This window comes from Harpia harpyja, chromosome 6 (genome assembly GCF_026419915.1).
Source record: "Harpia harpyja isolate bHarHar1 chromosome 6, bHarHar1 primary haplotype, whole genome shotgun sequence".
Lineage (NCBI taxonomy): Eukaryota > Metazoa > Chordata > Aves > Accipitriformes > Accipitridae > Harpia > Harpia harpyja.
In genome coordinates, this window is record NC_068945.1 from 10,073,624 (window position 1) to 10,089,684 (window position 16,061).

General features: G+C 42.4%; 1 protein-coding gene across 1 annotated transcript in view; it reads left to right on the top strand.

Moving 5' to 3' along the window:
- Positions 1 to 16,061, top strand: part of LMNTD1 (lamin tail domain containing 1) — a gene marked incomplete at its 3' end in the record, with an annotated part of 131,225 nt that overhangs the window by 101,720 nt on the left and 13,444 nt on the right. Inside the window, exons 3-4 of the mRNA XM_052789888.1 lie at positions 9,230 to 9,342; positions 13,392 to 13,597. Coding sequence (XP_052645848.1) covers positions 9,230 to 9,342; positions 13,392 to 13,597 — 319 coding nt within the window. The remainder of the gene's footprint in view (positions 1 to 9,229; positions 9,343 to 13,391; positions 13,598 to 16,061) is intronic.

Here is a 16,061-nt window from a genome sequence, read left to right on the forward strand (position 1 = left end):
GGTTAATAATAATACTTACATACCAAGTGAACAATACATCCTTAAGCCAAGCAAAAATGCCTTGTAAATGACTTTTTTTACTTTCGGTAAGAGGCCAGTTGAAATTATACTTTGCCACTCATAAAAATGCACCAAGATGGTTGCTGAAACGTGCATGCCCTTGTGCACATGCACACGCACTCACTAGAGACATAGAAGCATCTGTTTGAAAACTGCCTCTGATTTTCTGCGTCAAGCTTGCATTTAGATAATACTTTCATATGTTGTTAGGTGCTTTACAGCAACGTGCAAAGACATTGCTTTCCTTTTACAGATGAGCATACGTGGACACAGGGACATGAGAACTCCTCAGGAACTGATGTTCCTGCGAATCAGGAACCTGTACCCCGTTGACCTCCAGTAGAGTTAGGTTCCTGTGAACGTAAATCACTCCTGAAACTGGGTTCCTGCTTTGGTGACTATTACATTGTTAATATTACCAAAGTGGCTTCGTTCAACTTGTCATCAAGTCTGTTGGTGGGCATGGGAACATTAAAATTTGCCTGCCTCACTTCGGGTTATACTGAGAACTTGATTTGCACCTGGAAAGAGGAATGAACCAGGTAGCACTGAAACACACAGACTTGCAAATACCCCCAAGACTTTTCCTCTTGCAGATTTATTTCATGCACACTAATTCTCTTCATCTCCCCTCCAGTGACTGAACTGAAGCCTCTTTGAAAATTTTTGCAACCTTTGATGACTAAATAAGCATGATGTTCCAGTGGTACAGATCTGTACCCTGCATGCTATTTGATTTAACCTGAAAGAACTGATAAATGTTTTCTCGGTAAAAGTTATCAAAAGTAATTCAAGATATAGAGCAGAAGCAGAGTTGATTCACAGTTTAGTGAATGAGGACTGTGCCCAAATCAGGACATACGTTTTTATTCCTACAGGTACCACCCTTGGAGAAGCTACATTAGTTTCTGTGCCTAAGTTGCCTCTCTGCCTTTGTTTGCTTTGTGTGTTAAGATGGGAAAAATGTCTGTCACTAGTCTCATATTGTGGATTTCAAAACTGCCTAGTACAATCTCAGTAGGACTTCTAGGAATAAACGTAACACAAATAATAATAATAATGGTTATCTTCAGAGCAATAATGCACTAAAAGTTTCTCATTTTTTAAAACATGCTTGCCACAGTGTAACCAAACACAGTGCAAAGACATTAAAACTGTAATAGCTTTCTACAACACTATAATGTGAATTTTTATTCCATCAGAGAAATAACTAATAAAATATAAACAGCAACATCAGATAGAAGAATACATTTTAGGAGAGAGCCGTCCATTTAAATGATTACACATCCAATGAAACTGTTGTGGGAATCAGGGAAGGAAGGTAGGGTTGCATCTCGTCCTGTTCTGAAAAGTATGAGTTCTTGTCATGTGTTTATATGTACAGGAGACCTGAGAAGTTCCCACTGATCTTGGGAGAAAGTTGTCTTTGTGAATGTGTGTTTGGAAATGCTAGTTTGGGATTTCCAGTCAACAGTTTTGGTCAGGATAACATTTTTTTCACTTAGTGGTTTTCAAAGAAAAAACAACAACAAAAAATTTCTCAGCAGTTTAGTCATTTCTTGACTGGCTTGAGTAACAGGAACACAGAGTCATGGCACAATCTATAACTTTCCCATTTATTTATTTGTGTATATATATTTCAATGACTGCTTTACATAATGGCTTTATCTGCATATCGCGTTTTAACAATATTTTTTAAATTTGGTTTTTGTTCTGAAAAATAACTTTTCTATCCTTCCTGAGATGCATGCTTAACCATAAGGCAATCTGTGCTGATGTTGCAACAGGAAAATCGAACAATATCAGCTGTCACATTTTCAGTCCCGGCTTTTAGTCAGCTGGCAAGCCACAGGTCCTGAGGTCATTCTTGCCTCTCCAAGGCCATAATATTCTCAAAACTATGGAGCAACATGAAGTACTGCCCCTGTAAAAAAATGGTACATAAAAGACGGTTTGGATCATGAAGCAAGCATCACTCCAGATACCCAGCCAATTTTTACTCCTTGCTTGTGAGAATTAGTGCTGAAGTGAGGGACTCTGCTTGAGGGAGGCAGAAATGGTCCACAGAAGAGGTTTTAAAGTTTGGACTTAAATAGTGCATTTTGCTGTTGTGATGAAAAGCCCCTTTTTACCCTTCTGAGTTTGAAGTATTACCTTCATGCTCTGGAATACTTAGAAACCCAAAATATCTTGGAGTTTCACTCTTACTTCTACTCAAATACGTGCTTGTGATCACATTTGTCCTGCCAACCTGAGTATTGAAAATAGCGTTTTCACAATCTGAAAATAGTGTTTGCAGTCTGACTTCAAGCTTTATAGGTTTCAGATCTAAAACTATTGTTTTAAATTTTGAATGCCTGTGGACAACTAAAAACAAAACAGCTCAGGCAGTGCATGGTGATAGTAAGCCAACTCTAAAACACAGAAGTTAAAAAAAGAGTGTGAGTAGTAGAAAATGCAACCAGGTGTGCACCTGAGCAGCGTTGTTAATGATACTCATGGTACAGTATTACCGTCTCCCTCAGCATGGCATGCTGCATTCAACCCAGAGCTGGCCCTTTGTACTGCCTGAAATTGAACTGGAAGAAAAGTGAATCAAGTCTTGCAACTTTTTTTCTCCCAAGAAGTGCTTATAGGACTGCAAGTCCCACATCATAACCTTCCCAAAGTGTGTTTGCAGTCGCCGTTCAATCATGACTCGGAACAGGTGTGCCTTGCATTAATCGCGCTGACTGCGGTTCGCATAGACATCTCCTGGGCTGTCTTTTGCATACAGCAGGCTCAGGTAGCGCTACAGGAGTAGCCATAGCAACACGGCGCTCAACAGGGCCTGCACATCCACCCAGAGAGCTAGATAAGTACGGAGACTGCATGATAAATGTGCTCTCAAAGCTGCTACTACTTCCACTTGTACACTGGATCCTGAAGATAGTCCTACAGCAGTTTCCTGATGAAAAAATCCATCGGAATTAGAAAGAAAGAAAAAAAAAAGATATTATTTCAGTCCCAAATACTTTTTCCCACTCAAGCCTGGCTGGTCCCTTTCTTTTGTGCTTAAGTCCTCAGCTTAGCAAAGCATCTGAGTCTAAAGCATTTCACAGGTCTAAATGATGGCAGTCTGGAAATGGGACAAGGCATGCCCAAAATGCAGCCTCCCTCTGAAGATACCAGCAGAAGTGGCAAGCTTTAAACATACACGTTTCTTGACCCAAATTCTGCTCCAGGAGCCTAAGGCTTCATCAGCCATAAACAGGGCTGATCAGCAGTGGGTGTTGGGGCTCTCATCCATCTCCTTCAGCTGGGTACCCTGTGTCCTGGGCTAAAGTCCCTGCCTGAGCAAGGACCTTGTGTTAGCTGAGATGAGGTGTCGCTGAGGGTTTTAGCTGGGTTTTAAATTGTGTCATAATGATGAGAATTCAAATTAATATATTGCTTTTGATTTCCTGTTGACACATGGTTTTATAAAGCTGGCTTGTCCATTCAGTTTCTAATAGCAACTTTAAAGGCAGCCCCACCATTGTTACCAAATTAAAATTAGGCAGACAAGAATAGGTCTTTTGTCCCAGTGCTTAATATCACAGAAGAAGATGCTAAAGTTTATACTTCTGAAAACTTGCTCTATCAGATAGGTATTTCTTGGTAGTAAGACCACATATGCCCTCTGCTGTCCCTTCAAATTGTGTGGAGTGAAAACATATTATCAGAATATTATTGTTATTACTAATATTAATTTAACATTTATATGAAAACTAAGAAAAGAAGAAATATTCTGAACCAAAATAGTATTCTTTTTTAAAGATCAGTCTGAACCAAATGTTAGTTTTGTATCTGAACCTTGATTGTTGGATATTAGGGTAAAGTTTAATACCTGAATCAGAATGAAGGTATCAGATGCTGTTTTTCCTTGCAAATGTTTCCCAAAGGCCATGCACAGAATGATACGCACTGGTACAGTATTGCTGTTGCATCTCCCTTCAAACTGGCAGCCCCACCAAGCTCTGCCTCTGCCCTGATATAAGAATCAACAAAAGCATCATTTTTTTAATGTAACTCAAGCCCCTGCAGAACTACATTGTGTTTAATGAAAGAGCTATAGAAACAAAGGATCCTTGCTGAGAATTTGAAGTCCCATTTGTCAGGGAGTACAGAGCCTTGTTTATAGCTGATGAAGGGACCCCGCGAACAAGTTGAAGTTTATATCAATCTTATCTAGCAAACCCAAGGGTCCAAACCTTTGCACTTGCAGAAGCACACACAGCACAGATCCTTTTCAGCCCTCTGTTGTGTTTCCCTGAATTTGCAGAGAGGTGTTGGCTCTTCTTGTGCAGGGCTGGCTGCATGGCTGCCTGCCCCAGGGAAGGCAAGGCATTGCATTGCGGGGAGGGCTTCAGATAGCTCCATCTTTGAGTATGCAGGTGGAATTTCTGGGCTTACACTAGGTGCAGAATAGTGCAAGGCAATCTCTTGGGAAAGCTCTGCAGCAATAATGCTTTTCAGATTTTGAGTTTCTGTGCTTCCTAAGCAAATAGTCTGATGTGCTTCACAGTTCTAGAGAGTCATCTGGAATAAGATCACATATGCAGAACTGTATGCCTTTAAAAATAGATCTATAACAAAACCCTAGATAAATCTCTAAATATAGAGGATGTTATATTTTTTCAGTAAGCAAAATGCTTGCTGGTTTTACAGGCTGAATTTCCTTGATTTTTTGGTGATGGGTAGTCTTAAGAAACTGATTTCTTGGTAGCAAGCAAGCCTTTAACAACCTTGGGCAAACTTTATATGGTGCTTAATTTACTCTAGCAGCACATAATGGAAACAAAGCGTTGACTAGAACACACTTTTCCAAATTAATTCCTGTCTTCTAACAACACGTACTTTTCTTCACAAAGATGTCAAATTCAAATTGCTCCTTGCTGTTTGTGCAAATCACACACACAGTATTACTTTAATATTTAAAGACAGCTGAGCAACTCCTTCACATCATACTTTTAAATTATAGCCTAATCCAGATCTCATTGGCTCCTAAGATCTCTCATTTTGAATGGCACTTCTGAAAAGCACATGTCCCTGTGTGAATGTCACAGCAGTGGTCAGCCGAGGTGTTGGAGTAAACTCTCAGACAGCCACGGGGAACACAGTGGAGTTCTAACAGAACCTAATTTTGGTAACAGGGAGGGGCAACTCAAGAGGCCAACAGTTTTCCATGGATGGATGCTAGTTTGGCACAGGACAGCACAGAACTGGGTTGATAAGGTTTTATTTGAGCTACTGTGATTACTTATATGGACCAAACTGCACCCCCTGCCGAAACTCTTGGATAGACCAAGAAGTCTTAAGTTAATTGCCATGCCTGTCTAGCTAGCTCGTGTGTGATCGTGTGACCACATGCAGTGCCTTCGTACAGATTATTTTCACTAATACTCTAATTAAAATCCCTCCTAAGACACTGTTCTCAGTGCCTATATTGGAAATATGCATTGAATGCTTAGCCAGAATTATCCGTTAGGGTGCAATTAGCTGTGAGCAGAGCACTGAAACCTGGAATATTTTTGACTAAGAGGTCAATTAGTATGATTGGGAGGCAAAAGAAGCAGCCAGCCGTAGTATGGTCAGAGGGAGCAATCAAGTGAATTGAGCAGTCAGCTGATTAGGAAACAACTAGTGAGAGCAAGATGAATTTTCACCCTGGAAGTGATGAATGTAGACCTGTCTGGAGTGTTCAGCTGAACTGAACACTCAATCAGCATTTGATTAACCGGAGCTGCCCACTAGGTGAAAGCATATACATAGGATTTAAATATATATATGATAGTTTCATCACATATGGTGCTCCCAAGAGCTGTCCTAGATGTAATAAAGTATTAGCAAAATTAGTAAATAATAATAATTCAAAAATACTGAGATAACTGTGTATTCAAGCAAAATATTTTTGTATCAGATGACTCCTTTACCTTGCAACTCATCTGTCCTTAGATTACATTTGTGTTTTGAATCTAAATATCGGAAATTTTTCTATCGTCTAGCAATAACTCTTAAAGTAAAATAAGACTAGGCTTTGAGGTTAATTAAAGTTCACTAGAAATGAACTTTTTACTATCAGACCTATACCTTTGTAATTAACATTTATGATGCAAGGTTAATTGTTATTGTCCCCTTTGTTAGTTTGCAATATAGAATGAAGAAATCAAAAGCTTTAAGTTTGATTTTGAGGGCACCTTTTGTTAACAGGGAAACTGCACTGACCCATGAATATTGCTGTGGAGTCCCCAGTCCAGGTCTGGAGGAGGAAGGGAAAGATAAGTGGGCTTAAGGATTTCTTCACTCTCCAGCACTGCTGTCGGTGATACACCTGCCCTGGAGCCTGGGGACAATCCTTGGAGGGTGGTGGCACTGGGGTGGTGCAGCAGCCAAAGGTCACTTTCCCCTCTGTGTAGGAGTGGTCGGTTTGACATCTTCACCAGCTTCCTGACTGTCGTGTGTGAGTGGTGTGGCTCAAGGGGGCTGCAGCTTTGCCCACGCTTCGGCTAAGTAGTGGTGTAGGTGTGGGCTGAACTGGAAGTCGCTGCATGGCACCAGTCTGGTTTCATCTCTCTGTTCTGTATTCAGCTGCAGTCAGGTGATAGGGACAGCAGTTTCCCCGAAACTGGGAGTTTTCTCCAACCACTCAAGGCTTGGTGGCAGGAGCTGGTGGGCACCCATGTTTCCAGCTCTGCCATTGTTCCCACAAAATGTGCAGTGGCCACACAGATGGAGTAGGGCACGCTCTTCTGAACAAATTCCTTCACTTCCTCTGTACAGTGCTTTTAAACCCAAACGGAAACGTGTCTTGCTGGTCAAGCAAATGAGTAAGCACGTGCAAGGAGAAGTCTGGCAGGCAGTGGAGCAGGCAGGCTGGAAACTCCTCCAGGTCCCTGCAGCAGAGATGGCTGCCAACAAGGCTTGCTTGTCTGAACGTGAGCGGTGAGCCAGCTCTGGCCCTGAACCACTCCTCCCGCAGGGAGAGGAGTTTGGCCCAGCAGTGGCAGCATTTTGGCCGGGCCTTTGCAGACATGCTGTCATTATTTTGCAGAAGGAGCATCAGGAAAACCTCTGGGGAAGGAGAAGCCAGAGACATGCTCGGGTTTGGCTCTTCTAAAGGCTACCCCAGTTAACTTCGTTTGGTTTATCTCCATGACTCAGAAGCATATGAACAGTAGCCTATTTTTTTTTTTAAATAAGGTCATAAATGGCATCGTGCCAATCCGAGCAAAGGCAATGCTTTCTTTACATTAACTAGCTAGATCATCTCTTTCCTTGAAGTGGAAATCATGACTCCCTACATTTATTTCTTCTCCCTGTTTATATGTGAAGAAGTATTTGTTTAGCATTTGGGATGTGTCTTTTAACCCAGACTAGTTCTGTTTATAAGTGTATTGTGGCACTATTGGATTTTATGTTGCAAAATTTCCTTTATTAGTTCCTCAGTCCATACCAAAGTTATATTATTTTAGCATTGAGATGGCTGTTCTCTTTTCAAAATATTTATATTGCAAAGCTCATGCTCCCAAATCTAGTGTAGTGTAGCAGTCACAAGTTCACTTCTCACATGTACTGATTTGGCAGTGATCAAACCACATAGATGTCAGTAGACCTACTCATTTATTCTGGAGAAGGACGAGATCTCCAGGGGCTATACAAACAAGTCCTATTTAAGATTTGTTTTCCAGAAATGTTTCAACTGCCATGTACTGTGTGTACTTAGTTAATATGGAGTGTCTTAATCTTTGAAATCATAGTTTATGTTACTGATTGCACAAGTCATTTGGGATGCCACTGTAATAAAATTCTGGAAGTTTTTCTCATGGTAAAAGAAAAATGATGACACTGGAAGTGTGATGCTCAGCAACGGGGCACTGACCTATCCTATTCAAGCTAAGAAGTAGCTCAATTTGCTTGCAGATTACGAGAATATTGCCTTCTGTACAGAGACTAAAGAAGGCCAAAACACTTGTTGAGCAAATTGTTCCTGCATATCAAATGATACTCTGGGGTAATGGTTGCTGTGACTTCCAGAGTCCTGTGCATGGCAAAGCTCCGTGGTGCATTTTTGGATTGACACCCATTGCCCATTGTCCCAGTTGACCCTGAGATTTATTGGCCCTGCCTGGGGAGAGGTAGACAGCTTCCTGACTTGCAGTGTGTCAGCAAGGCTGTGTGCTTATGGTTGAACTTGATGATCTTTCCAAGCTAAATGATTCTATGATTCTGTGATTCTATGTGGTGCACAGAGACTGCCTCGTGCTGCTCTCCCTGCTCAGTAATGCAAAGAGTGATTTCCCAGGAGCCTGAGGAACTTCTTTTCCCAATGCAATTGCATGTACCTGGATTTACTTTGTTACCTGCTAAGAGCAGCAGTATTAACCTTCTTCAGAAGTGGTCAGTGCATAACTTGTTGGGAGATGTGTATACATTCCTATAGCACGTTTTGTCCAGTTGTTCAGTGCAACATACAGTGCATGTTTGGGTGTGCATTTGAGACGGTGTACCTGACTCACACTGTCCTGTGGGGATCATCTTCTGGCAGAGTGGCGTAAATGTTGTGTGTGTGGAGATGTCAGTTCTTCCAGCTTTTTCCTGGATTAGAGTCGAGAGGTCGGTTTGTGTTGGTAGGATTTGGGTTTGCTGTTTTTCTGCTTTGTCTTTAACGTGCATACCACTATATGGTTATTTTAGGAACTTCTTTTCTGTGTGTATACATGTACAAGAGAACTTCCAGCCTGGTACAATCAAGTTAGATCCAAAACATTAGCTCTATTTATCTTCTTTGCACTGTGTTTAACTACAGTGACTATTGATTATAAATGATCTTGCCATTACTTAAATGACAAATACAGACACACATGTACCTGAGAAACTAATGGCAAAAGGCAGAATTTTAAGATTTAATGAATGTAGGACCACTTTCAAAAGATTGCAATTCACAGGGACACCATCCTGTTTGGCTCATAAAATCAATATTATAGGTAGCAAAACTTATAAAACATTTGAAGTTCCTTTGGCACAATGATCAAAATATGAAGGAATTTTTTTTTTTTTCAGATCCAAAGTCCATGTTAGGCTAGCTGGTGTGACGATCACAAACTTCAAAACCATTTTTCAGTTTCATTTCATGTGATTGTTTTCTTAGGAGGCACAAGATCTTCTTGCCAAGGAGGAAGCACTGAAGGAGATTCAGGAGAATTACATCTTCCTGGAAAGTGAAATCAAGTCACCCAGAGATGTGCCTGGAGGAGGAAACAGGTGGGAGAGTTAACTGAAAAAAATTAATCTCTGTTTGCCTTATTTCCTATTTTGCTGTACATCTCTCTTAAAACTGTATTTGAGTGGTCACATCCTAGATTTTTTGAGTTTTAGAGTAGATGAAGAAAAGTCTATGCCACCACCCCTCACAACTAATTAGTCCTTTACTTCAGGAAAAAGAATATCAGGTTTGTAAAGGCATCACTGAAAGAGTATGACATAGGATTTCTTTGTTGTGTTCTTGTCATGTCGTGCTAGACACAATTTTGCTTTCTGAGTTCCTACCAGTTCTTCCTTTCTGGAGAGCCCTGTTATTACGCCATCTAACCTCCTAGAGCAGAGCATGGTGTTCACATGCTGTTGGCTCATTTGTCTATGTTTATCTCAGAAGTACCCATGAGCCTCCATGGTAGAGCTTGCATCAGATCTCAGTTTTCTCAGGCTTCCAACTTGCCCGAGTCCAGCACTTTTAATTCCAGTACTATGTGTACTCATACTCTTTGCCATACTCTGTTTCCCTTCCCTGCTCAGTTAAACAGGTTCTGCTTTGCGGAACCTTTGTTAATACCTGTTCCCTCTGGGGGAAGTAGTTTTGTAAAGCCTAGAAAGGCCCCAGCCAGCAATCTTAGCTTCTTCCTTGTATTCTTCCAAGCCAACTTCCAGTCCCCTGCATGCTGAATTACCAAGAAATCCTTTGTTTGGGAGGCACAGAGACTCACCCAAGGCAAAGCAGCCTATGTAGACTTGCCAACCCCAACTCACCCCACCTGTCTCTGAGCTACTCCTGACTGAACTCAAGGAGCCCTTTACCTCTCCAAGTAGACTCTGAGAGTGGGAACCATCATGTGGCACTGCTGAAGCTCATACCCACCCTCCTAACCCAGGTCCATATCACCTTATTTTGTTCCCTGCACATACAACATTAAAGACAACCGCTTCCTTCTCTTAGAGCAAAGCAAGACAGCCACAAGCACCTGCTGGAAGGACAGTGCCTGGAAAAAGCAGAGGAAGAACAGTTGTGAGAGAAACTACTGAAATGACCATGCCAATTTTCATTCTGCATTCTCTATCCACTTAACAAGAACTGTTTGCTCAGGTTCCATCTAGCAGTCAGTAGCTGAACTGTGTTGCAGGTTCCCAGAGTAGGCATGAGTTTCACTGGTGCAGTTCTCCTCTTGCTACTCCCTGTAGTTCAAAACCACATATGCTCGGGATCTGCAAACTAGAGTGGAAGGAAGAGAGTTCACTAACCAGCTGTGGTGTCAAAACCTGCAAAATTAAAGGTCCTTTTGAAGGAATGGATAACTTGAAGGAAAATGTAAGGGCTGCATATACATCAGTAAACATAGGCCGATCTGATCTCTTTTGATTAGAAAGTCTAGAGGAGCAAAGAGCAAATTCTCAGATATAAACCTGCTTCAGTGATCTGATCTCCCTGTCACAAATGGTGTGTTTTATACTGACATAACTTATTGATTTCATGCAGGAGTGCATGTCCTGCTGAATCTTGCTGACCATTAATTTGTTCACAGATATATATCTACACATGTATTTGTATGCATACATGCATAAAATAATGAAACAAAATAGATAATCTAATGTAGTGTAGCATAACAACATAATTAACATAAGCTATTATAAATATAATTTATGTACTATATAAAGCAAGCCATATAGCTTATTATTTTCCTTCTGCTGGAGCCATTTGCTAGTCGATAAACTAAAGAGCTCCCCAGCCATTTTAATCAACGCAGACTCATCTTTTGCCTTTCTGACTGGCAACTGCAGAGATTTATGTGGAAAAAAAATTGAGTGGTTTTGGTTGTGATGTGTCATCCCCAGTACTACTGCTGTCATTAGCTGCCTCCTCTAATGCAGGGAGACTTTGGCCCACTCCTCTGATTAATCACAACACACGTAATGCAGGTGTTGAGCTTTGTACTCTAAGCAATGGCAGGTTGGGGTGGACATTTTAACATCCTTTTGTTCTATCCAGTATGAAGACTGCAACAAATTTATCCGTATTTTAGATTTTTGTAATGTAGTTTAATGCACAATGCTTGTGGATGACATCCATTGCACAAGCAGGGTTTTTGTTAGGTATTAGAATCAGGCTGCCAGTCTCTGTGGATGTTTTCTATGAGCTGGCACTTAGAATAGCCTTGCTCTGGGTTCAGCTGTGCTCTCGCTGACACCTGTATAAACCCACAAGTAATTTCACTGAAGTTACTGAAATTGCTCTGGACTTGTACCACTGTAGCTGGAAGCAGGAGGTAATTAAGTTCATTTTAAAATTCTTCAACGTACAGCAAACACTCAGCCCTACCCACCCACACAGACAGAGAGTCATAGGTACATACATGCAGGTGGAGTTCGTAAAATAAACGGCCTGACCAAGTGTATCCGCCCAGATGAAAGCCAGATGCTTGGGAAGGAAACTCTTTTCCTGCCAATGTGGCCTAAAAGCCGCCAGCTTGTATACAGTCAGCCTCAGCTGTGTTGCCATGACCAAAAATAGTGTTCTTGGGAATATTTACAAGGATGAATACACACACACTTTTTCTTCCTTTGAGGTTTTCAACAGATGCTGCTAAGCTTTGAGTTTTCTAATTAAAAAAAGTCCTACGTATGTCAGTATCATATGAACTGTGGCACTTTTTCTGCTATCCTGTTTCATAGTGCAGATCCAGAGAAGTCCTGAGAGTGCTGGTTGCCATATGTGTGCAGGGGGTCCCTCTGCATTTACAGGCATGTTGTCCTTAATCACATACATTCCTTAAGAAAGTGCATAAGTTAACTTACTTGTCTCTGATAGGTAAATGTCTTCATGTTTTCAATGGCCGCATAGGGCTCCTGGAGTTGCAATGGCATAGCCCATGAGAAAGGCAATGCAAACGACTGATGCCTTGAGTAGAACACAAAAATTACGCTTCAGAGAACAGTAACTCTTGCTTGGGCAGCATACTCTCCTCACAAGACATGCAGCTCACACCCTTTTTAGGCTGTTGGAAGAGCCCCCACATTCTGTCACATGAGGCAAGCCTGGATGAGGGACAACACCATGTTTCATCTCATCCCTCCCCTGAACCTCTCTTGCTGTCCTGACTCTGCAGCAGCAGCTCTCAGTGCCACAGTAAGGAGTTCTGCAAAGTCCCCTGAATGACATAAAATGAACCATGTAATTATTTAACTTCAAAAGAAAGACAAAGACTTTCTTCTGAAGGACTTAATATGGGCAGCTCAGCAATTCCTGTAAGATTGTGCTGGAAGATGTTTGCAAACCCTGTGGCCCTGTGGGCTAGCTGTGCTGGCAAATTATCAGGACCCTCTCAAACCACCGTCTGGTCATCCTTCTAAGGGAGCAGTCCACACAGCTGGCACCTAGAAACATGTCTAGGTTAAAAAAAAGTGCAGACAAATCCAAATCGCTCTGTCTGTGCTTCCAGCAGGATGGATATAAGCCAACTGTGGTCCAAAACCTGCATAGCTGTGTTATGATAAGCAAGTATATTAGTTAGGACATGGTGCTGTGCTGACTTGGCAAGGTGGCTTCCAGATGGGAACTGGCTTAGGTTCATCTGGCCCAGGGACCAGGCACTACATGCTCAGCTCTTGTCTGCTCATGCCCATGGTGTCATGCAGAAGAGAATTATAGGTACAGATTTCAGCCAAAAGATGCCACAACCTGGCAGCTTAGGTAGCCTACAAGAACACAAAGATCTCATCACAGATACAGACCTGCTCAGATGGCAGGATGTGACAAACAGTCAACCCAGCATGTAGACACATTAGATGGTACAAGCATATTGCTCAGAGCTGAAGACAGGTTTGTTGGCTGTATCATGATGCAGTATTGCTCAGCTAGGACTGTGTCCACTTTAAAATGAGGAAGAGGTTGGCATATCATTCACCAGGTTAACATTGATATGACTTGTCCCCATATAAGATCCTGCTCTCATTTAGTAGACAAAGAGACCAGTATGTGCTTTGGTCTGTTTTTAAAGATCATTTTATTGACAAATTACTAAAGGGTCATTTTTTTCATACAGCACAGAGACGACATCCTCCCAGCTGTCTTCCAAGCTATTGGTCACAGGCTCCATCACTCCAAGCTCCACAACAGATGGGTCAATGTATTCTTCAGACATGTCCTTTTTGGGTTTATCTCATCCTGCCTCTGTCATGAGGACCACAGAGATGCCCAGTCTGGCACGATCTTCTGGCCTAACTCAGGCTTCGCAAACGAGAGCCGTAGGTAAGCCTCTGGAGACTCGATTGCTTTGTATTTAGGACAGAAAAACACAGCCCTTTATTTGTCCATATGCACACAGTATGAAAATATAACCCTATAGCTTGAGAGGAGGCTCTGGTTATATTTCAACTAATGGAATGGAGCAGCCCACATCCCATTTCACACCCCACTCTCTGGCTGGGACTGATCATGTCTCCAAACATGAGAGTGGCAGGGGAGGCCTTGGGTGGTAGACAATATGCCTGTGTTCCCTGGACCAAGTGTTGTTATTTCCTTGTATTTCACAATGGGTATAGCCACAGTTAGGACTCCATATGTAAAAAGAACCTTTCATTTTCATGCCTTATGTTACAGTAGGCTTAGCTTTCCCATGTAGAGAAATCTGCAACTGTGCTCCAAGCAGCGCGTAGATGCCTGGAGAAGGTTTGTGGAAAGGTGTATGTACATGTTCTGGAAGCCGTGACTGGCCCAGTATAAGCTGCTGAACAGTGAGGATCCAGCTTTTCCCTGTTGCAGAGGTTGTGATTGTTTCCAAATCACAGCCAGGGCTGAGAGCAACCCTGATGCCAGCAGAGGTTCTGCACCCCCTGCCTCCCTCCCTGTGTCATTTTCTCCAGCGTTGCATTGTGAGACAGAGGCTAGTGATGCCAGTGGTCTTGGAGCAGGGTGCTGCTGATGGGGCAAAGGCCCAGGCTTTGCTCTTGGTCACTAGATCTTTTTGGCTCCCACAGAAAGACATGGCAAGTCCAAGCAGAAACTGATGCTGGGTGGATATTGGTGTGAGTGCTGCTCTGTGTGAGGGAGGCTCGTGAGAGAAGGAGGACAAATCTCTTTGACATGCCTCTGCAGTGAAGCAGAGCATATTTGTCCCCATAGATCTTTAAATGCTCTTTAGTTACTTCAACACAGACCAGACCAAGGATGCCAATCATATCAGGGGGTTTGCTCAACATCCTGCGAAAAAGGGGATGCAGTACACCTCTTGAAACACAGTTATGACTAGAGTTTTTTGTCAGTGGGCAATTCTGCTTTTTTGCCATTTGGTTTGGACCTGCACAATGATAAAAATGGAAATACTGACATTTTGGGGGAAACAAAAAAAATGGGATTTTTTATTCTTGTGGTACCTAGCTACTGGTCTGTGTGCATATGCACCCATTTTCCTAACCTTAATAACTTTGGAATACATGGACCAGTTTCTCCCTCCCAGGTTGGCATGGGGATAGTGTCCTACAGGTCCTACAGGTTTTCTAAAAATTGACGGTCAGGCATGAGAGATACTGTTAGTGCTCCTATTGAAGAAAAGGTTGATAGGTCCTTCCCTCCTTACCATTTATTAGCCATCAGAGAACCCACATGATGCCAGGGTAGGGGGATGGGGAAGCAGAATGAAAGGAAAAAGTAATTAGAAACCAGGCTTCATTAATTCAGCTGCTCTGTGAACAGCATGTTTGGAAAGGTAGAGATGTTTCATTTGACCTAAACAAAATGCTTGGACATTCTTCAGTTGAAATGTTTCATTCCTGCCTACTGAACCAAATCAAAACACTTAGCTTTGGTGAAGCACTGTAATGAAGAGCTTGGAGGCAGCAGCTGCAGCTTATTCTAGCATCACTTGTCTGCCCCAGAGTTGGGAAAGGGTGACGTTCCTTTTTCAAACGTGCAATGTTGATCATCTCCAACATATTGATGAATTAAGATGGATTTCACCCCAGGTATTAGAAAACAATGAAAGACCCCAATCTGTCTGCTGTCCAAAAGGAGTGTATGTCTTCCTGCCATAAACAGCTGTCTGAAGGGAAAAAGAAGTGAAAATGTTCTAATGGCCTGGTCTTCTAGGGAAAAGGGGCTGATGTGACCTCTCTCTATGTGTGTGCGTGCTCACATTTGTCTGTCTGTCATCCCAGTTGTGTCTTTAGTTAATGATCCACTTCAAACAAATTTGGGCATGTTTATACATATGATACAGGGTAGATATGTGGAAAGCAGTGGGCCTCTGCTGTTCCATCTTTTGGAGTGTGAGCTGGCCACTAGCCTCCAGTCCTTCCCTCCTGGTCTCATATTTGTATCGGTGAACAATGAAGGATGTTAGACAGCAGGATTTATTGACAGACCCCTTCTCCCCTCCACACCGTTGCCTGGAAGTTAAACCAGCCCCCTAAGTGGAAGCCTGTGATTAAAATCATTGCCCTGATATGGACATGGTGAGTTTGAAGCCAGAGCCTCCTCTCTCTTAGGAGAGCTTTTTAAGCACTCCACTACGAATTTTGGGGTATAGCTGTCCCTTGCCCTTGTGGCATGACACAGCAAAAAGGCAGAAAAGAAAGGCAGGGAGAGCTTACAGGGCAGGGCTGGTGCCCCAGGGTGAACTACTTAAGGCAGCTTAATGACTGATGGAGATGAGGTTTCGCAGAGTTCAGGGTGCCACCAGAGAGGAGACTTTGCCCAAGAGATGCTCTTCTGGAGG